This window comes from Crotalus tigris, unplaced genomic scaffold, assembly GCF_016545835.1.
Source record: "Crotalus tigris isolate CLP2741 ecotype Arizona unplaced genomic scaffold, ASM1654583v1 scf7180000017614.5298720, whole genome shotgun sequence".
In the NCBI taxonomy this organism is placed as follows: domain Eukaryota; kingdom Metazoa; phylum Chordata; class Lepidosauria; order Squamata; family Viperidae; genus Crotalus; species Crotalus tigris.
This window is the reverse complement of record NW_024096513.1, coordinates 1532847-1554368: the sequence shown is the minus strand read 5'-3', so window position 1 is coordinate 1554368 and position 21522 is coordinate 1532847. Positions and strand designations below refer to the sequence as shown.

The 21522-nt window shown below is 46.9% G+C and overlaps 2 protein-coding genes across 4 annotated transcripts in view; one reads left to right on the top strand and one right to left on the bottom strand.

Moving 5' to 3' along the window:
- Positions 1-2862: 2862 nt before the first annotated feature.
- On the bottom strand, positions 2863-14016 carry MYCL (MYCL proto-oncogene, bHLH transcription factor). Its single transcript, XM_039327648.1, has 2 exons — positions 11886-14016; positions 2863-5537 (listed from the first exon to the last, which is right to left on the bottom strand). Exons 1-2 carry the CDS (start codon positions 12340-12342, stop codon positions 4963-4965), a joined length of 1032 nt encoding a protein of 343 aa, XP_039183582.1. The 5' UTR covers positions 12343-14016; the 3' UTR covers positions 2863-4962.
- Positions 14017-21334: 7318 nt separating this feature from the next.
- The window catches only part of THRAP3 (thyroid hormone receptor associated protein 3), a 31098-nt gene continuing 30910 nt past the window's right edge, over positions 21335-21522 (top strand). For all 3 annotated transcript variants that reach the window (XM_039327625.1, XM_039327618.1, XM_039327598.1), the window contains exon 1: positions 21335-21490. The gene's annotated coding sequence lies outside the window, so the exon portion shown is untranslated. The remainder of the gene's footprint in view (positions 21491-21522) is intronic.

The following is a 21522-nucleotide window of genomic DNA, read 5'->3' as shown; positions in this document are numbered from 1 at the left end:
CAGTGTTCCAATATCTCAGGGGTTGCCACAAAGAAGAGGGAGTCAAGCTATTCTCCAAAGCGCCTGAAGGCAGGACCAGAAGCAACGGATGGAAACCAACCAAAGAGAGAACCAAACTAGAATTAAGGAGAAATTTCCTGACAGTGAGAACAGTTAATCAATGGAATGGCTTCCCTCCAGAAGTTGTGGGTACTCCATCACTGGAGGTTTTTTAAGAAGAGACTGGACAGCCATTTGTCCAGAATGGTATACGGTTTCCTGCTCCTGCAGGGGATTGGTCCCTTCCAACTCTTCCAACTCATGGTTTATCTTGGATGCTTTAATTACACCACAGTTGGTTAGCTACATATTACATTGAATAGAAGGTATACCACAGTATTTGGGATCCCCGTCTTCCGCTAACTTGCATCTTGGCCATTTGCCTCTCTCTGACCTTAACATCAGGGAATTTGGATATTGTATTGCTACATCATGATTGGTTTTGGATCAATGTTATGCGAATCTAATAACTATGGTTTGCTTAATTAGAGCAACAGTCAGATGCAATGTATGGTTTGTGTCATTCAGTTTAGCTTTGAAGCCATGGTAAATCACCTGGGTTTTCTGGATATCTGTGACAGTCCCTCCAACTTGCCACAGCTAGGGCCCTCCAAGTCAAGAATGATGGGAGCTGGAGTCTTCACCCTTCAGGAAGGTACAGGTTAAGAAGAGGCTGCCCCCCCTGGATTAGGGGTCTGCCCTTACCATGTCACATCTGGTGCCAGATGGGCTGATGTACATGGGGGGAGAGCCAAGCACAAAGGGGAGAAGAAAAAAATTATTCGGTAAGCAAAGTAGGGAGAGGGAGATTGCCATAGCAACCATTTGGAAGAGCAGATGCCCTAGGGATGGATAAAGAGATGAACTTGTGACCAAAGACAAGAGAAAGGAATTGTTGCCGTAGCAACAAAAAGCAGAGAAGAAAAGGGATGGAGAGACAGTTACCAAGGAGATGGAAGCTATTGCCAAGGTAGCAGAAAGGTTCAGCAATGTTCTGCCATAGCAACAAAGGGAGGGGGAGATATCTTTTCCCCTAGCAACTCACATCTCCTGCCATAGCAACAGGGAGAGCAGGCAATATAATTGGAGGAGATGGGATTAAAGCAGGCTTTACTAACCCAGCCATGAACTAACCTTCCTTTCACCCCCCCAAAATGAAAAATACATGAGGCTTTTACAAAACTAGATTAAAAACAAACAAAAAATCCCACAAGGCTACATTGTAGCATAAGAGGAAATGCTTGATAAGCAAAATAGAGCAAAAAGCTGTGATGCCTAGACTTTAATCCGTCCTTCTGCTCAGGGTAAAGCCCATCTCCTTCCGTGATCAGTTCCACTGTCCAGCTGCTCTTCCAGTTCAAAAGAGACCTCAGCCACTTTCACTTGGACTCTGCCTTTTGAGATTCTACATCTGCAACTTCATGTCCTGGGAGACCCAGGAGAGGTCTGTCAGAGCCTTTTGAATAATGGAGAACAGTTCTCTTTCCCCAACACTTAACATACCTGCCCTTCCAGTCTCTCTGTAGCAGGGTTCTCCAAACTTGGCAGTCTTAAGACTTGAGGACTTCAACTCCCTTGAATTCTGGGAGTTGAAGTCCAAAAGTCTTAAAAGTTACCAAGTTTGTGATCTGCCCATCTTCCCCTGCCACGTGTCTTTTGTGCTGCTATCCCACAGTCCTTTGATTGTATTCATGTGATACGCTTATCCTGGTCAGTTGCAAATATAGTTGCTGCATTGCACAGCCTCCCAACCTTGGTTAGTTTTAATAATTTTCATTCTTGGGAGGAAGAGGTTCGTTTGTAGCATGAGGACAGGTTCATGCTTTGGGTGCAGCATGAATCGATGTATTGTGCAAATCCCGAAAACTGATCAACTTACTTGTTGGGTTAAGCATCCTATGTAGATACATTCTCTGTACAGGTAGTCCTTGACCCATCACCACAATTGTGACCAGAACTTTGGTTGCTAACTAATACAGTTGTTAAGTGAGTCATGCCTGATTTTAGGACCCTTTTTGCTATGATTGTTAAACAAATCACATGGTCATTAAGTGAATCTGGCTTCTTCCATTGATTTTGCTTGTTGGAAGCCCCCTGGGAAAGTTGCAAATGGTCACTTGATCCCAGGACACTGCAATCATTGTAAATACAAACTGGTTACTAAGAAGCTGAATTTTGATCATGTGATCATGGAGATGCTATAATGGTCATAAAGTGTGAGGACTGATTGTAAGTCATTTCAGCAATGTGGTAACTTTGGATGATCATTAAAAGAAAGGTTGTAAGTCAAGGACTACCTGTATACGTCCATGTGTGTGGCTAGGTACGCCTACAAAATTGAATTCTAGTTCTAGTGTTGGGAAAACCAGCTCATCTCTTTCTTGCATCTGTCAAGTTGGAGTACAAGCCATTGGCCCCTCCTCACTCAGAGCAAGCAAAATCCTGAAGCTCTTTGTTGGATTAAGAATGCAGCTCTGGATTTTTTTGGATGCCAAAAAGCCAAAAATAACCCGAGTTTGCCCCTCCCGAATTAGAATACGTCTCCTTTTACAGAGAGGGTGGAATGGGGTGACAATCAAGACAATACCCCAAATTAGCCAGCTGCTGCCCGCAAGTGTCCGGGCACTTTAGGAATTCAAAGGAAGGTGCTGAACAATTAAAGATGGCCAGACCTGAGGAATTTCCATTATAGCACAGAAGTAACTTCTGCTCTCACTATCAACAGCCATTTAATTTTCAGCTGGATTCAACACAACATGAAGCCTTCCCCCCAGGTAAGAATCTGCCCCCCAAGAGAAAAAGACACCACATTGGTTTGCCCATTTGCCATTAATTTATTTCAAAAATGTGAGGTAACAAAGTGCTAAAGCTGACACACACCCCCTTGAAGCTTTGCTGGGGCTGGCTGAGGAATGTCCCAGCCATATCTGCATGGTGGACTTTGCACTATGCCAGCAAGGAGGCTCATCACTCTCACTCCTTCTGAGGTGGGGGAGGGTGGGTGGGAGTTTGCAGAAGGAGGGAGCAGCCACGCTTTGGGAAAGCTTGGCAAAAGCAGAGGGAGATGCTGCTCAGCCCCCTCCCGTTAGCAAAGGCTGCCATCCCATCCTAGAAGACCACAAATAATTGCAGTGGATAAACGTGGCAGTCTTTCCCGCCAGCAAGGATCTTAGGGTGGCTCTTTCACTGAAGAAGAAAGGGAGCCAGTGCAGTGGCCTTGTGCAGAAGGGCAGTTTCTGAAAGGATAAGGCCAAACTTGACAACTTTAAGACTTCTGAACTTCAACTCCCAGAACTTCAACTTCCTCATGCTGGCTGAGGAACTCTGGGAGCTGAAGTTCAGAAGTCATAAAGTTGCCAAGTTTGGAGATCCCTGCTTTAGGCATCCATCTAGCCCAGCGAGTTTCATGCAGCACATGAAGTTAAAGTTCAGGGAAAGCAAGGACACAGCTTTCTCTCCCCCGCCATGCCCCCTGCCCTTTCATGAGACTCGCCAGCCTCCTTGTTCACCAAGATGTTCTCAATGCTTCTACAAGCCATGAGTTGCACCCCATCTGCTTTGTTGCCCTGAAGATCTGCCCCACAGGTGGGCTAATAGCCCATATAAGACCAGTACAAAAGCAGCCATTTCCTGCTATACCTGGGAAACAAACCCCATCTTGGAGTCGCCTTGAACGTGCAGGGTCAGCTCTGCTTTCCACCAGACAGGCCCCTGGGACATCTGCTGTTGGCACTTGCAAGCTGGAACCAGCCTCTTCCCTGCGAGAAGAATTTCCAGTCATCCCAGTTTTTGGAAAGGAGCCTGTTTCCAAGGGAGCCAATCTGAATCACTCCCTTGCAAGCCATGGAGGTGGCCCACCGCCCTGACTGCAGGCAGTATATTTAGATATAGAAACAAAGAGGGAAGGGGAAAGAGCCAGCATTTTACAAAAACATTTTTTTAAAAAAAAAAAAAGTACAAAAATACAGTATATATCTTTAAAAAGCAGTCCAGTACAAAGAATGAGGCAGTCACTACATTAGGTTCCAAGTTATACAAACACCAAGATAAGTCCTGGTTTGTCATTAAATGGGAAAAGAATGAGGTAAATCAAATTCAAGGTGATTGCAGTGCTGTTCTAGTGATGGAGTAAGGTGGGGTGATTTTTTTAAAGCCCCAACCCCCGTCTGAATTGGAAAAACTCTGAAAAGACAGATGGTATCCATAGCAGAAGTGCCTTTTGCACCAAACCCTTGATGTGGGCAGGTTGTACTCCATTGGAATTAGATTTCCTTAAAACCAGAAGCTCCCCTGCAGGGTGCTCCTTGCTGCCTTTCCAGGGAGATCTCAGCTCCCCAACTCCAGCTGTGAAATAACTCTTTGCGCAAAGGACCCATCCACAATTTGTTGCAGAAACAGAAAAAGACAATTCTAACCAAGTCTTAGACTGTGAGCAAGGGGACAAGACAAAGAATTTGACTACAATCTCATTATGAAAAAGCAACAAATTGCAGAAAGATCCACCCTCCTTAGGAGTACCACAAATGACAAATGCACCATGCACCCCTGACCTCCACTGAGAAATGCTGCTCAGGGCCCCCTTGAAAACACCCTACTGATTGCGATGAGGGCCTTGTCTGGTATGTCCCAGGGTCCCTCTGGAGAAACAGCCGTCTGGGTCCAGCAGGGCCCACCAAGAAGGGGACAGCTGTGGGTCTTCACCATAATCCAACATTGTGCAGCAAAAGCCGCATTTTGGTAGCTGAAGCCCCCCTCATTCTCCTGGAAGGAGGAACAGAAATCAGATGGGAGTAGCAGAATAAGGACAAACCCTTATGATGTGCAGTGGCAATGCATGCTGGGAATGACAGTCCATTAGCAGCCTGCAACCCAAAACCAACCAAAAAGTGCTGATGCGACTGAAAACCCATGAAGCCTGGCCAGCTACTGTGTGCCCTGCAGGTATGAAATCTGTTTCCGTAGCTGAAGCTGGTGCAGTTTCAGCAGCTTCTTCTCAGCCACCATTTGCTGCTCAGTGCTAAGAAGCAGCTGCAGGTACTCGGAGGCTTTGCTCAGGACCACCACTTTGGGGGTTTTGGGGTGCGATGCGAGTCCGGGCAACTGGTCCCTCAGTGCCAGGAAACGCGAACGAAGGTCATTCCGCCTCTTGCGCTCCAAGTAGTTGTGGTTTTTCCTCTTGGTCACATCCTCACTGTCTGAGCCAGGAGCACTCCCAGCCTTGGGGAGGGAAGCCGCAGGAGGGAAACTCTCTAGCCCTTGCTCTGGCAATTGTGGCTCATTGTCCCCAGCATCAGAGCTGCCCTTCTCCAGAGGCCCCTCAATGGAAGGAGCCTCAGGTGGGGAGCGGGCAGCATAGTTGTGCTGCTGTTGATGGATGGCGATGTGGAAGTGCTTTGTGCAGGGATCCAGGGGGTCATCCCGCACTGTGATGGTGACTGGCTTCCTTGTCCCCAAAGCCTGCCTCTTTTCAATGGTCACCACATCGATTTCTTCTCCTTCTGCAAACAAAGAAAAGATCGAGAATCAACAGGTATCAAGATCTGCTTCTGTGATTCAGGCAGTGGCAAACAACTAATTAAATGAGCTGAACACAGTGTGCAACTGTGTGCAGAAACCTGAGTACTCAAGCAGAGATATAATTGAATGGACAGCACTTCACTTGAGCTGAGAGACAGCTCAAGGCTGGGTTTATGTTGTACTGTGGTGAGCTTGGTTTTGGTTTGCATATTATGCAAATCCAGCTAATTGTGATTTTCAATAAACCATAGCTGAACAAAATATGTCTCAACTTGTATGAACCAAGGGTCCCAGCAGAAGTAGGTGGAACCTTGTGGCCTCTTTCTTCAAGGCATGTGAGCATCCCAAACCAGATATTAACTTCTACAACTACTGAAAAGTGCCTTGATCCAACCCCAAGGCTGGATTCAGTTTTCCCTGGTAGCCATCAGATGCCTTTTAAAGTCAACCTTGGCACTGCCAGAAGAGGTTCTTCATACCTGCTCCTGACCCTAAGTTATGGGTCGATGGCTTTACCAAATTCTGGAATGGCTTGTGGCTCGTAAGACAGGAGATGCATCTCTAAACTCAAATATCTGGAACACTGAATGTGTTTCCCTCCTGATCTCCTGACACAGGCACAGCAAGATGCAAAAAGAATGACTGGAAGGAGCAAAATCATGATCTGTTCCAATTCTAGAGCCACTCTGTGAATTAAGAAATACTATATCCCCTTTGGGTAGTATTTGTGCATTTGGACCTCTAGTCTGATATTCTTCTCCCTCTTCTCTTTTTCATCAGATGTTATCAGTCTACTGTTGAGGACTATTACAGCTTTATTGCGCTTAAGTAACCAAATGCAGCACAATAACAGAGTAAAACTCCTTAAAGCAGCAAACTTACAAATCTATAACTGAGTAGTAAAAGATCAGAGATGCTAAAGCCAAACCCTAAAACTGACCAGGTAGGTGCCTATAGAGAGCCCCACACTGTCCCCATTAATATTCTCCAAAGCCAGAGACTGTTAATTCTAGAGAAAAGGCATGACTCTAAAACTGTGGGACATTTCAACTTCGTCACGAGTCCTACTTTCCTGAGAGCAAACTGGGGCATGTCTGACAAATTGCTTCTCAGCCTCAAGAGTGACCAGGGCAATGTAACCACATTATTCTGGAAACTTTGTACACACTTAGCCTCCTTTCCTGTGCAACTCAGACCGGTCAGGACTCCAGCAATCTGACCTGCACCAAAAGAACCTCCTGAGAATTGGGAGGGGAGCATTTCTGCCCTCCAAATTCAGTCTGTTTAGAACTGCAGCCAAACAAGGCGTGTTTTCTAGTACTCTGGAGGGAGAGGAAGAAATCTCTACTGAAGACAACTGCAGGGACAAGAGAACAAGCTCTAATTGTATCTGGTTGGGAGGCAGGATTGGAACAAAGTTTATTGGTTAAATCCACCACCCATCTTTTCCCTGTTCTTTCACAGCTCATTGGAATTGTAAATGAAGCCCAGGCCTGGGGTGGGGGGGGCAGGCAGGAGGGGAGCTGGTTTTTGTCCCTTTGACTTGCCACTTCACAAAAGCCATAAATCTATAGAGCCTTTCCCCACCTCCAGAGGCACAAAAAGGGACATAGCACCTTCTGCCCAGCAGCTCACAAAAAGAGAGAGAAGGGCTTAAGTAAACTTCAACAGAAACCCTTCATTCTTCTTCAGACAAACTGGCTGGGCTCTCTGAAAGAAAGAAAGCCTTTTCCAGGAAAGGCTGCCACCTGTCTAAACTCGCCTCTCATCAAACTCGTGCCTCTGGTTCAGCTTTTCTCTTCTTTGCTAAGGGGATTAGAAGGAACAGACAGAGGAGCCCACAGTGGAGGGTCTTTAATGGGAAAGATAAAATAACAGAATAACAGTTGGCAGGGACCTTAAAGGTCTTTTAGTCCAACACAAGCAGCAGACTCCATTCCAGACAAATGGCTGTCTAATCTCTTCTGAAAAACCTCCAGTGATGGAGCACATCTTCTGAAGGAAAGCTGCCCCACTTGATAATTGTTCTCATTGTCAGGAAATTTCTTCTTCGTTCTAGGTTGCTTCTCTCTTTGGTTAGTTTCCAACCATTGTTTCTTGTCTTGTCTTCTGGTGCTTTGGAAAACAGGCTGATCTCTTCTTTGTGGCAGCCCCTCAAATGTTGGAACACTTCTATCCTGTCGCCCCTGGTCCTCCTTTTCACTAGACTAGACATACCCAATTCTTGCAACTGTTCTTTATATGTTTTAGCCTCCAGTCTCCTAATCATCTTTGTTGCTCTTCTCTGCCTTCTTTCCAGAGTATCATCATCTTTTTTATATTGTGGTGACCAAAACTGGATGCAGTATTCCAAGTGTGGTCTTACCAAGGCATTATAAAGATGCTTGGATGAACCTTATTTCTCACTCTCAGGACCCAAACACAATGCTCGTGGGTTACATTTTAAACAATGATAATGGAAAGATCCTGCTATTCTCTTGCAACTTGTTTTATCTAAATTCAAAGAGAAGGGAAGATCGGGGGCTCCCTATCAACTGAAGACTAAGCAAGCAGGATGGGGGCTGGAAAGGGAGTCTGCAAAAATGCCTTTTCCATCCTCTACAGCAGGACTTTTCAACCTTTTCACCAATTGTACCACTTTTAGGATATGGCAATATCTGAGTACCGCCAGTCACCTAGCAAGATGTCAAAACTTGACAAACATCCCCCCCCTCCAAAAAAGGAAAAAAGTGACCAAGTAAAGGTAGTCTTCAATTTACAACAGTTCACTTAGTGATTGTTCGAAGTTACAACGGCACTGGAAAAAGTGACTTATGACCATTTTTCACATTTATGACCATTACAGCATCCTCAGGGTCTTGTGATTTACATTTGCATGCTTGGCAACTGATTCATATTTATGCCGGTTGCAGTGTCCCGGGGTCACATGATCCCCTTTTGCAACTTTTGACAAGCAAAGTCGATAGGGGAAGCCAGAGTCATTTAACAACCGTGTTACTAATTTAACAACTGCAGTGATTCACATAAGAAATGTGGCAAGAAAAGTTGTAAAATGGGGCAAATCTCATTTAACAAATTTCTCACCCCTTCTTTTCTATCCTCTCCTCTCCCTCCTTTGTCCTTTTATATCAGGAGTGTCAAACTTGATTTCATTGATGGTCACATCAGCATGGGGGGGGGGAGTGGGGTTGTGTGGCCAGCTCGATGTCGCTCAGGTCTCACTCAGGTCAGGGGGCGCCTGTGGAGGGATCCAGGGTTCTCCGGTGGAGGAAGTTAGGCTCCTTCCCTCCCTCTCCCTCTTTCTCATTTGCATCTCCTTCCTTCTCTTCTCCCTTTCTCCTCACGGCTTCTCTCACAAAAAGCCTTTTCTCTCTTTCTCACACACACACACACACACATCCCTCCAAAATCCTCCCCATTCTCAGTACACATCCCACCAAAAGCCTTCTCTCTCTCTCTCTCTCTCTCTCTCTCTCTCTCTCTCTCTCTCTCTCACACACACACACACACACACACACACACACACACACACTTCTCTGACAAAAGCCTTTTCTCTTTTTTCTCTCCTTCTCCCGCCAAAACTGCCTCCTTTTATATCCCTTCCACCCTCGTCCTCCTTTCTCTTCCTAGTGAGCCGGAAGTACTGATCCTGGGGCTTTTGTCTCGCCCCAGCAGCCCTGCAGTTCCTGAGGACTCTCTCATGGCAAGTCCTGCACTGCACTGCTTTGGCTCTCTCTCCCCTGCTACACTTGGCTAGGCAGGGCCGCGTACCACCTGCCGGGTGCCAGCATACCACCGGTTGAAAAGCCCTGCTCTACAGACCACCCATCTGCACTTGACAAAATTACAAATGGATCACTGCTTTGGGGCACTAGTTCACTTTGGTTCTAAAAACAGCATAAAACCCTTAAAGTAAAAGATTTGAAAACCCATTTATACCCATTATGAATTCCCATTTACTTGCTCTACATTTTGAAGTTGTCTTCTAAACTTCCTTTTGCACAATCCAACTTTTCCCTAGGATTAATATTGTCTAAAGAGCTAATTTGGTCTAGTGGTTAAAGCACCAGGCTAGGAACAGGGAGGCCCTGTGTTCTAGTCTCCCCTTTGACACAGAGCCAGCTGGGTGACCTTGGGCCAAGCACTTTCTCCCAACCCTAAGGCAATGGCAGATGCTTGTGAAATCTTGCCAAGAAAACTGCAGTACTCAGAGACAATCTCCAGAAATCAACAAAGACATACATACAGAGAAAGGGGGGGGCATATAAAACAGCTGACCGTTGGTTCCAGGCTGAAAGAAATTGATCGATCACATTCAGAAATGCCACCCCTTCCTATCCCCATTGGCTTCTCCTCCAGCCACTCATTAAGCAGCCACACCCCCTCAAAATAACCCAAACGTGAGCATCTGTTGCTTTTTGTCATTGACTGAAAAGGGCATTTGTGGACAGAGCCCTCCTGTTGGTGGGGGTAAAGTTCATGTCAACACAAGCGCATGATTCAATAAATCAGTAACTGTTCCCACCCCTTTGCTAACTGAGATTAAGCCTCTGCCAGACCTACCGCTGTCCTCATGAATTAAACCTTACACCTGATTTGTTTCTTCAGCCTTGCAAGCTGAGTAACAAGCCATCACCATTCATCTAGTGACTCAAGCAAAAGAGGATCAACAAGGCTTGAAGCCTGGAAATAGAATGCAGTAGAATTACAAGGAACCTCCCCCTCCCAGTTTAGCTGGAAAAAAAATGATCTTGAACAGGCGTTGCATCACTATCACACCTATTTTGTCACTTCACTTTGTCTAAACTGTCTTTTCACCAGAGGGCAGCTGTCACCCTGGAATTACTCTTTATGCTGGAAAACATTTTCCAGAAATAATACTTCACTAAAATGAGTCAGTAAGAAAGCACCACTGCAGAAGGCAATCTCTGCCATAGCTTGTTTTACCGAACACTTGAGCTGTCATAATACACTTCCACATGCAAGGCTTAGGAATCCAGGTACACTCAAACCCCTTGAATATCGAGGCCTGATATGCAGTTGGAGAATATCAGTGCCTCATGGGTACAGTAAGAAATTGGGGAGATCCCTTTTGGGGTCTCAGCCAGAGAATCAGCCAGCAAAAAGGTGGTGGTGTGAATGAGGAAAGGCAGCTCCTACCATCATCTGCTTTGCTGTGAACTCATCAAGTGGACTGAGCCAGATGAAACTCAGGTCTTAAATCCACCACAAAAGGGACCAAATTGCCCTAACAGCAGCTGACTGGACCAGGCATTGGCAGTCCTTGCAGTTTATTTGTTGAACAACTGTTTCCTGGCCTCTAATGACACGCTAAGGACAACTTGTGAGTCGACCAGTTTGCTTCTTCCATTTCCAATGGCCAATCTCCCCCACCCATCATGGTTCCTGTTCCTCTATTCATGTTTGTCACTCTTCCCCTGAAGACTCCCCCCCCCAAGAAAATTTCAATGAGAATCTTAGGAGAGGGCTCACATTGGAAGTCTGATTTTTCTTGAAATGGCTCCAGAACCAACTAGGTTCTTTCTTTCTCCAGTTCTGTGCAACTCTGAGTGTAAACTGAGATGTGCACCCAAACTCCAGAACTTCAAGCATGGTTTGGCTGCCCGACCCCCATTTTATTGTACCCAAGAACATGCCTTTTAGATCATTTTAAACCCCAAGCTGCGGAAGGACAATGAGAGAAAGGACATTGCTCTATTGCCCACCCTGCCATGCTTTTGTGATGGCACCTGTAGTGGTCTGATGCCACCAGCTTTTAGCTTTAGGATGCTGCTGCTGCTGCTATTTCAAGCCTTCCAATAATTAATAATTAAGAACTAAATTGTAGTTCACAGGATTGCAATGCAGTGGGGATACCCTGAAACTTGAAACGCCCACTAACTCACTTCCAGTTCCTCAAGGAAATGCCCCCTCCTACCGGCAGACCCCAGGAGCAGAGGGGAGAGATTTCGTCTTCAAGGCCTCCGGGCGGAGTTCACTCAACGTGTGAAAAGCCACCGCCTCACCGGCCCTGCCCGATAATGACCCGATCCCGACAACACGCTAAGGCCGAACGACCCCACCCTCCTTAATCCAGCTTCCCTGGGAACCAGCTGATCTGATCTGGAAGCGGCTAAAGCGGGAGGGGGGGGGAGAGAAGAGTCCGCAAGCAGTTCGCGGGAGCAGCGAGGGAAGGCGGAAGGAGCAGTGCAAACTTCCTCGCGAAAGCAGAAACTCCAGGGGATGCTCAAGGATGCGGGATGCGCAGAGATGGGCAAAGAGGTTGGGGGCGACCCTTCAGCCCTCCCTCGCCTCGATGCCACCCTTACCGGAGTCACTCTGGCTCTCGGAGCCGGACGAGACCGGGATCTTGGTGTCCGCGGCCGCCGCGGCCCCGCTCCCACCGGGCCAAGCGAAGACGGCGCCCGGAGCCACGCACTCGCCGCCCAACCCGGCGAAATCGTGCGCCGGCGCCAGGGCCGGCGCGGGCTTGGCCGCCAGCTTTTCGCCCATGGCTTTCTCCAGGCGCTCGCGGGCCGAAAAGCCGCTCCACATGCAGTCGCGGAGGACGAAGGCGCTCAGGTTGCCCAGCAGCCCCGCGGCGGGCTCCAGCGGGCCGTCGGCGCCCGCATCCTCGGCGGGGCCAGGCAGGGGCGAGGCGGGGGGGCTGGGCAGCAGTTCGAACTTCTTCCAAATGTCCTCGCTGGGCGCGCTGGAGCGGTGGAAGTCCTCGCCCTGCGCCTCGCACGGGTCGTAGAAGTAGGGCGGCGGCGGGTCCAGATCCATGGCCGTCGCTCCCTCTGCCGGGTAGGCGCCTCCGGGTCGCGGCCGCCGCTCTGGCTTCTCCCGGGGCCGGGTCGGAAGCCCCTGGGCGGGTTCAGCGCCGCCACCTGCGCCGCCGGGCAGCTGCCGCGGGTCGGGGCAGAGCCAGAGCCTCGCACCAGCCCAATTGACCCGGCGAGCTACGGAAGTGGCGGCCAGCGAGGCGCGACCTAGCCGGGCTACGCCGTATTGTTCGCAGCCTCCGCCGCTTATATCGGCCTCCAGCCTCCCGCCCGGACCGTCCCCGGAATACAGCCAATGAGGAGCGCCGGATCCGCGAAGTGGGCGCTTACAGGCGTCGCCCTCACCTTCCCGCCAGGCTCGTCTTGTCCGCGAAGCCCCCCGCCCGGCCCTGAAAGAGAGGGAGGGAGGGGGGAACCGCGGCGGCCCCCGAGACCCGTCGCTTCTCTGCCGGGTCCTCCTGTCCGCTCGGGAGCCCCGGCCTCGGCCTCCCGCTTCTCTTCCTATTGGCTAGCAGCCAATTGGCCAACAGCTCAAAGCGCGGGGAAACCTGAAACCGTGAAAGGCTCCCTGGCGTTCGACTTTAACGGAGCTTTTGTGCCCTGGAGGGACAACCTGGATCCATTTGATCTTGTCCAGTAACAGATGACAGTTTAGAGGGTGGCCCTCCTTGAGTGGGTCTGGCAATCGCCAATCCCCGTTCCCCCTCCCCACTGAAAAAGGCCTGTACTTCCTTGTCCTGCAATAGTGGCGAATAACCTGGGAGAAGGAACCTGCACCCTCTTCCTTATCCTTCCTGTGGCCTGGAAAAGATTCTCCAGTCTCAAGCCCTGGACCTTCTCAGGGTGCTGCCTTCAAAAGGCCTGAGGTACAAAGAAAACCTAAATGTCTGGGGGGGGGTCCTTTTAATCCCCCAAACCGGGCTAATGCTAGAAGTAGGAATACAAGGGAACCAACCCAAGATAACTGCATTGAATTGTGATGGAAGATGCAAAGACACAAAACAACCAAATTCGGAGTCGCACAGAAGCACTCAATGAACCAGAAGGAGGCGGATTTTGGTTTGCCACTACTGAGGTGAAGTGAACATTGCCCAGCACTGATGCAACTGTAAGACAATTATTAGACTATACAAGTACTCCTCAACTTACAACCATTTATTTAGTGACTGTTCAAAGTGAAAACAGCACTGGAAAAAGTGACTTCTGACAGTTTTTCCCACCTAGCCATTGCATCATCCCCATGATCATGTGATCAAAATTTAAAAACTTGGCCATTGGCGTGTACCTACAATGGATGCAGCATCCTGAGACCACCTTCTGTGACCTTTTGACAAAGTCAGTGGGGAAGCCAGAGTCACATAACAACCATGTTACTAACTTAACAACTGTAATGATTCACTTAACAACTGTGGCAAGAAAGATCGTAAAATGGGGCAAATGTCTCACTTATCTTAACAAATGTCTCGCTTAACAACAGAAACTTTAGGCTCAATTGTGGTTGTAGGTCGAGCACTTTCTGCATTGTGTTGTGTTTCATTCTCTAAGCATTAAGAGATAGTACCCATCTATGTCAGGTTTTATGACTGTGAAAAAGACTGAATAATGAGGCTATCAGAGGGATCCTGGGGTAGGGAAGAATTAAAATTATTGGTAATTAAATATCATTTGTACAACATTCAAGCTTAATTTAATTTATGAAAAATACTACCTGAACACTGAAATAAATGCAGTTGAGCAAACTTGTATCTTCTTAGTCTGTCCCAGAATCAGATTTGCTGCCTGTTTGTTTTACTGTGCTGGTTTAACTATCGAGAACAGAACAGAACAGAGCCGGAAGGGACCTTGGAGGTCTTCTAGTCCAGCCCCCTGCTCAAGCAGGAGAACCTATACCATCTCAGACTGTGGCTGTCTAGTCTCTTCTTAAAACCCTCCACTGATGGAGCACCCACAATTTCTGGAGGCAAGTTGTTCCACTGTTTAATTGTCCTCACTGTTAGGAACTTTCTCTTTAATTCCAGGTTGCTTCTCTCTTTGATCAGTGTCCAACCATTGTTTCTTGTCCTGCCCTCTGGTTCTTTAGGGAATAGTTTGACCCACTTTTCTTTGTGGCAGCCCCTCAAATATTGGAACACTGCTATCATGTCTCCCCTATTTCTTCTTTTCTTTAGACTGGCCAAACCCAAGTCCTGCAGCCCTTCTTCATATATTTTAGTCTCCAGGACTTGGATCATCTTAGTTGCTCTTCTCTGGGCTTTTTTCAAAGTCCTCCATGGAATCTTTTCTAGGTTCTCTCTGAGTTTGTTAAAATCAGCTCGTTTGAAGTTTAAGACATTGGTTGAATTATTTTCTATTGCTTCTGTTTGCATTATATTGAATTTCAGTATGACGTGGTCATTTTCCCCCAAGGTTCCAGCAACTTCAACTCCCTCCGTCACTTCTTCCCTATTACGGTAGTAAGAATTAGGTCCAGTATAGCTTTACTTCTAGTTCCCTCCTCACGTTTTGGATGACAAAGTTGTCGGCTAGGTTAGTTAGGAATCTGTTTGATCTCCCGCTTGCTGCAGAGTTTGTCTCCCAGCTGATACAGTATCTGGTTAGTTGAAGTCTCCCATTACTACTGTGGTATGCTTCCTACATGCATTTGTTAACTGGTTGACAAAGAGTCCATCTATTTCTTCTGATTGGTTGGGTGGCTTGTAGTATACCCTATGGCAATGTCACTTTTTTCCCCTTTTATATTGACCCATATAGATTCTGGAGGGCTTTTATCTTGGATCATGTGCATTTCTGTAGACATGTAGTATTCCCTTACATATAGTGCAACTCCCCCTCTCTTTTTGTAGTTCTGTTTCTTTTGAACAATTTGTATCCATCAATCAGTCCATTCCAGTCATGGGTTTCATCCCACCAGGTTTCTGTAATGCCAACTATGTTATACCACCCTCGTGTACTATTGCTTCTAGTTCACCCCGTTTGTTCCCCAAGCTTTGAGCATTAGTATATAAACATTTAAGACTTTTATGTCTGGCCATGGGTATGTTTCCTGTATCTCCTAATCGTTGTTTTATTTTTTATTTTTTTCTCATCACTCCCTACCTCTTTGTTTGATTTGTTTTCTTGGGGCTTATGATTGGTTTTGTCTTCTAGAGATTCTAATGATTGGTTACCCTTCCCCCTCAATTTTAGTTTAAAGCCCTTCTAATGAGTTGGGGCCATTCTTTTTCTCAGTACATTTTCCTGTGTTTTCATGAGATGCAGCCCATCCCTTGCCAAGAGTCCTTCGTGTAGAAAATGCAGTCCATGGTCCAGGAAACAAAGTTTTTTTGGTGACACTAACCCTTTAGCCCAGTGGTTCTCAACCTTTTTAATGCCGCGACCCCAACCGGTCGTAAGTCGAGGACTACTCAACCGGTCGTAAGTCGAGGACTACTCAACTGGTGCAGCCCCATTTGCAGAATGGGACTTTTGGCGGGCTCAGCAGGGCAGAGACAGGCTGGACAATTCCTATTGGCTTTTGAAAGCCAATAGAATTAGACCCTATTCAAGAGAGTCTATTCTATTGGCTTTCAAAAGCCAATAGAATAAAAGGGAGTAGCACAGCTAAGGAAAGGGGGGAAAAAATGGCGGACTGCGTTGTTTGGCGACCCCGTGAAATGGTCATTCGACCCCAAATGGGGTCCCGACCCACAGATTGAGAACCACTGGCCTAGTTGCTTATAGTCTCTCAGTATTGTGCTCAGGTTTTTTGTTTTGTCATTCGTCCCAATGTGAGGGAATAGGAGAGGGTAGTAATCTTTGGGCCTCGTTATTTTGGTTAGGTTCTCAGCCACATCTTTGATTTTTGCTCCAGGGAGACAACATACCTCCCTGGATTGTATGTCCAGTCTGCAGATGGCTGATTCTTTTCCTTTGAAAATAGAATCTACTATCACCAGCACTCGCCTTCTTTTGGGGGGGGGGGTGCAGTCTGAGGTGCTTTTCTGTTCGTCTCAGGTGTGTTTGTTGATGTGACTTTTTAAGGGATATTTGGTGTTGTTTCTTTGCTAGGTGTTTGCATGTTTTCTTTGAGGGGGGTTGTGGGTCTGTGTATTTCCATCTTGGGGGAGAAATTGATTGCTCAGTTTTAATGGGGCTGTTTCTGGTTGGGTTAGGTTGGGCAGTAGGGGTTTATTAGATGTATGCTGCTGCTTCCTTTGATTCTTGTGTTTCCTTCTATGTTTGACATACCTCCATTTGTCTTCCTCCAAGAGTTTAGAGTCAAATCCTCTGGGATTTGTCCATTATTTGGTTCGGTTTGGGTATCGCTTTCTTTCATAGGTTGGAGTTGGGCTAGAGTTGCCTCTAAGTGCCTTACTTTTTCCTCTAGTAGTTCTCATAGTTTACATTTAATGCATGTATAATTTGGGTGTTCTTTGGGCATAAGCACATACATGGAACATGTATTGCATACAACAATAGTTTCTGTTGCCTGTTCCATGAATTTGTTGTTTGAAAATCCCTCATTTATGGTTGGTGGATGTGCTTTGCTGTTAGCCACGCTTCTACCTTCTCTTTTCTAGATAATTGTGCCTATTTTTATTTTTATTTTTTGTATCCTATGCTTTGCAAATCAAAATAGCATCAGTTTCTTTTTCCAAGAGTCTGCTGTGCGGTTGCCGTTCACAGTCCCTGGCCTACTGGTCTGTTTTTGTTTGCAGTCCTCAGCCTACTGGTCTGCTGCTGTTTGCAGTCCCTGGTCTACTGCCGTTTGCAGCACCTGGTCTACTGTGCTGCAGTGTTCCACTGCCCCCACCAACAGCTCCGCAGCCACATGGCTCCCGTTTGCTGGTCCGTTCTGCTTCTTCAGGAAACAGGGCTGCCCAGATGGTTCACAGTAAGCTCTCCTCTTCTGAGTACCTTAAAAGGTCACATGACTGATTGGTTCAAAATGAGAACATTGTTTTTAGTCATCCTGCATGTGGATGTACGTGTTTGGTGCTGTGCTATGAACTTACTTTTTGGAGAATACACATATCATTTTTACATACTACATTTTTGTCCTTCTCATCAATTTGACTCCCAGCAACTCAACTACAAGGATGGTGTCCTGAAGCTTTCTGGATGTATCCAGAAATGATTTGCTGTTGCCTTCTTCCTCCAAGAGAGAGTGACTGGTCCAGAGTCACTGGCTACCTTGCGTGCCTAAAGCGGAACTAGGAGGCATGACAATTCCCCATCCAGCACCTTAACCATTAGACCAAGTTACCCCAACCTATTTGGTTTTGCAATGGCATCTTACTGCTCAGAAACTGAGCTGCAGTTGTTTGTTCAACAGCACCATCAACTGGCAAACTGATGGCATTGCATGTGTGTGCAAATCATTTATAACAAGCTGAAAAGAGTTTAGGAAAACTTTTCTGGGCAGCTGCTCAGTGGCCAATATTTCGATTTCCCCACCAGACACCCAATGCTGCAGTAAAACAGTGATCAGCTTCTAAAATGTCTCTAGTTATCCAACTTTTGTCCAGTTCAGGAGGTCCTACCAGCTGGACTTCTTTCTGAGTATCATTGATTATCCTCTCGGCAACTGTAATAGAGTTGGAAGGGACGTTGGAGGTCATCTAGCCCAACCCCTTGTTCTCGTAAGGAGACCTATACTATTTTTTATAGATGGCTGTTCAGTCTCTTCTTAAAAGCTTCCAGTGTTGGGACACCTACAATTTCCAATGGCAATTTGTTCCACTGTTCTGTTAGGAATTTTCTCCTTAGTTCTAGATTGCTTTTCTCCTTGGTTAGTTTCCATCCGTTGCTTCTTGTCCTGCCTTCAGGTGCTTTGGAGAATAGCTTGACTCCCTCTTCCTTGTAGCAGCCCTTCAAGTATTGGAAGATTGCTATCATGTCACCCCTGGTATTTTTTTTTCACTAGACTAGGTATACCTAGTCTAGTGAAAACTGGTCACCCCAATAGAAAAAAGACACTCTTCTCAAAGACATTCTTCATTACCCAGATCTTCTGTTCTGGAAGCAAAAGGTTGTCCCAAGCTTCTGGGATCCTGACACTGTTTGAAGTCACACTGTTGATACTTTTATTTATTTAATTATATTTACATCCTGCCTGACTCACTCTGAAAAACAACTCTGGTCTCAAATTACCTGCTTCAAATGCAAGAGCCTTTGGCAAATTCACCCCCAACGTTTGTAAAAAAAAAAAAAGTTCAAATTGTAAGTAATCTTCACAAGCATTCAGAGTTCTGGCCAAACCAGCCACCACCATTTTCTTTGATTGTCCTAAATAATTTATTAAATTGATATAGCATCCATCGAGCGCACGCACTGTGCGGTAGGGTCCACCTCCTTGACTTCCAGTCAGTCAAATTTCTCCTTCCTGTTCAACAGAGGGGCTGTGGACTGCCATCTGGTACTTCCACTCCATGGAGGTGTTCCACTGAGTTGACCCTTTCCCCTTCTTAGGTGCTGCGGATGAAGGACTGTGAGATGGAATCAGTAGGATCTCCTCTTCAGCAGGTGCACTGAGAAGCCACCTCTGCCTGAGAAAAGTCCTCCAGGAGTGGAGTTCTCTCCTGCGGTGCCAACTTTGCCCCAGCCCCTGCCAGCAACTTTGTCTTTGCCCCAGCCCCTGCCAGCAACTTTTTTTTGGTGGCCGGAGCAGCCGCCTGCACCCCAATTGCCAAAACTCCACTGCAACCTGCGGCAGATTCATCTTTCTTCTGGGAGGACGGCAAAGAGCGAAGATTTTGAGATGGAGAAGAAAGAAGAATCTGCCGCTGGTTACAGTGGGGTTTTGGCAATTGGGGTGCAGGCGGCTGCTCCGGCCACCAAAAAAAGGTTGCTGGCAGGGGTTGGGGCAAAGACCCGTGTAATCCAGCCTGGAAAGTTGGTACCGCAGCACCTGTCTACTCTAAATGGGTTCAAATCACCAGGACGAGATGGATCACACCCCTGGGTTCTGAAGGAACTGGCAGATGTGATCTCAGAACTATTGAACTCTATTTTTCAAAGATCCTGGAACACCGGGGAACTATCAAAGGACTGGAAAAGAGCTGATGTAGTTCCCATCTTCAAAAAAGAAAAAAAAATGGATCCAGGAAACTACAGACCTATCACCCTGACCTCAATACCCGGGAAGATTCTGGAAAAGATAACCAAGCAATGAATCAGCAAACACCTAGAGGCAAACAAAGTCATTATCAAAAGCCAACATGAGTTTGTCAAAAACAGATCATTCCAGACAAATCTTATTGCATTCTTGGCGCAGGCGACAAAATTAGTGGACCAGAGGAATGCTGTGGATATAATTTATTTGGACTTCCAACACTGGAAGTTTTTAAGAAGTTTTTAAGAAGAGAATTTATTTGGACTTCCAACACTGGAAGTTTTTAAGAAGAGACTGTGTGAAATGGTATAGGGTTTCCTGCCTGAGCAGGGGGTTGGACTAGAAGACCTCCAAGGTCCCTTCCAACTTTATTAATATTAAACCCACCTATCCTCCAATAAAGCAAACCATGTGTGTAGATCTGGATGCTTTATTAAAAGAACTCCTGGACACAGGAAGTCCTTGACTGACAGGACCCACAGGATGTCTCCTTTGCGGGCACAGGTGGGGCCTTGGGGGTGAGACAGTTCCTCAAGCAACCTGGACCCATGTCATCCAGGGATTTAAAGGTAATAAACCAACACCTTAAATTACACCCAAAAGCATACCAGCAGACACGGAGCAGTGGTGTAACATGGGCCACCTTAGGGGCCCAAAGAACTCCTTGCATTACTGCATTCTGCACCAGTTGAAGCTTCCAAATGCTTAAGGTAGCCCTTCGTTTATATTTTGGATTGCAACTTGATTGGAAGGCCTTGTTTCTAAGAATCCTCTGGCCACTTTTTTTCTATCTTGCTTTTCTAAAATGTCTGCTGTTTCCCAATTGAAGGGAAACACTGTCTAAAAATGCAGTGTTTTTCCTTGGTTAGCTGGAGCTGGCAGATGTGTTTGTGGATATTTGGAACAGAGTTGGAAGATACCTTGGAAGTTTTATAGTCCAACCCCGTTTGACCAGGAGACACCTAGGCCATTTCATACAAGTGGCTGTTCAGTTTCTTCTTAAAAATCGCTAGTGTTCAGAACACACAACTTCTGGATGCAAGCAATTCCACTGATTGTTTTCACTGTCAAGAAATTTCTTAGTTGGATCTTTCCTTATTAAGTTTCCATTCATTGCTTCTGGTCCTGCCTTCAGGTGTTTGGAGAATAGGTTAACCTCCTCTAAAAATGTTAGCTACTTTGGTGTTGAACATCTGCAAGAAAACAACCCAGCTCAGAGAACACCAAGGACTTCGTAGTTCAAGCCTGAGCTAGATTCTCTTCTATCCATGAATTCTTCTGCTTGGCGTCCCACGATACTCCCCATATTCTTATTTCTTTTGTTACTGGCCCCTTTTACTTTATTCTGCGACTAGTCTCTGCATAGAATGTTTTGTATTTTGTGTAAGCATCCTAACACGTGTTCCCGGATTCTCACGCCTGTTTCACGCACTACCCGTATGTGAACGCAAATGACCACATGCGAGCACACCACAATTTCTACCGGGTCTCTCCGCCCGTCTCAAGAGGATTTATTTCTTTAGTCCCGTCCCATAAAAGGCCAATTAATAGCAATCGCCCAATCGACAGAAGCGGCCTAGCCCAGGGACCATGAGCAAACAACAACAACCTAGGCCCCAGGAAAAAGCCGTGTTGGCGCGGGCGTATTCTCTCCCAAGGATCTACAGGTACCGAGTTGCCTCCTGGGAGTTGTAGTTCTCAATCTCTCTTCGCCAATGCAGGTAGACAAGCAGAAAGACTCGATATTCCATCACGCCAAAGGAGGGACGGGACGGGAAAAAGCGCAAGGGGCGGAGCTTGGCGAGTGCAGGGCGCAAACCTCCGAAGCAGAGGGCGAGCCAATATATAGACGCGGGTACCCTGGGAGATGTAGTCCTCTCGGGGAAGACGCTCACGGAAGCCCGTGAATTCTGGCTCAAGAAGAACTACACCTCCCATCGGACGTAACAAGCTTGCTTTTGCCCTGATGCGCGCGCAGAGCATCCGGGCCTACTGCAGCTGTAGAGGTGGATCGTGCGGCGACGAAAGGCAGGCGAGAGCGGGCCGCGCCTCGGCGGTGAGTGGGAGGCCGAGGGCTCTTCTTTCTCA

What these genes read in the sequence shown, in the direction of transcription:
- MYCL (XM_039327648.1), bottom strand. Translation starts at nt 12,342, where the DNA reads ATGGATCTGGACCCGCCGCCGCCCTACTTCTACGACCCGTGCGAGGCG. An exon ending in CGAGAGCCAGAGTGACTCCG is followed by an intron (nt 5,538 to 11,885) that starts GTAAGGGTGGCA and finishes CTTTGTTTGCAG; the next exon opens with AAGGAGAAGAAATCGATGTG.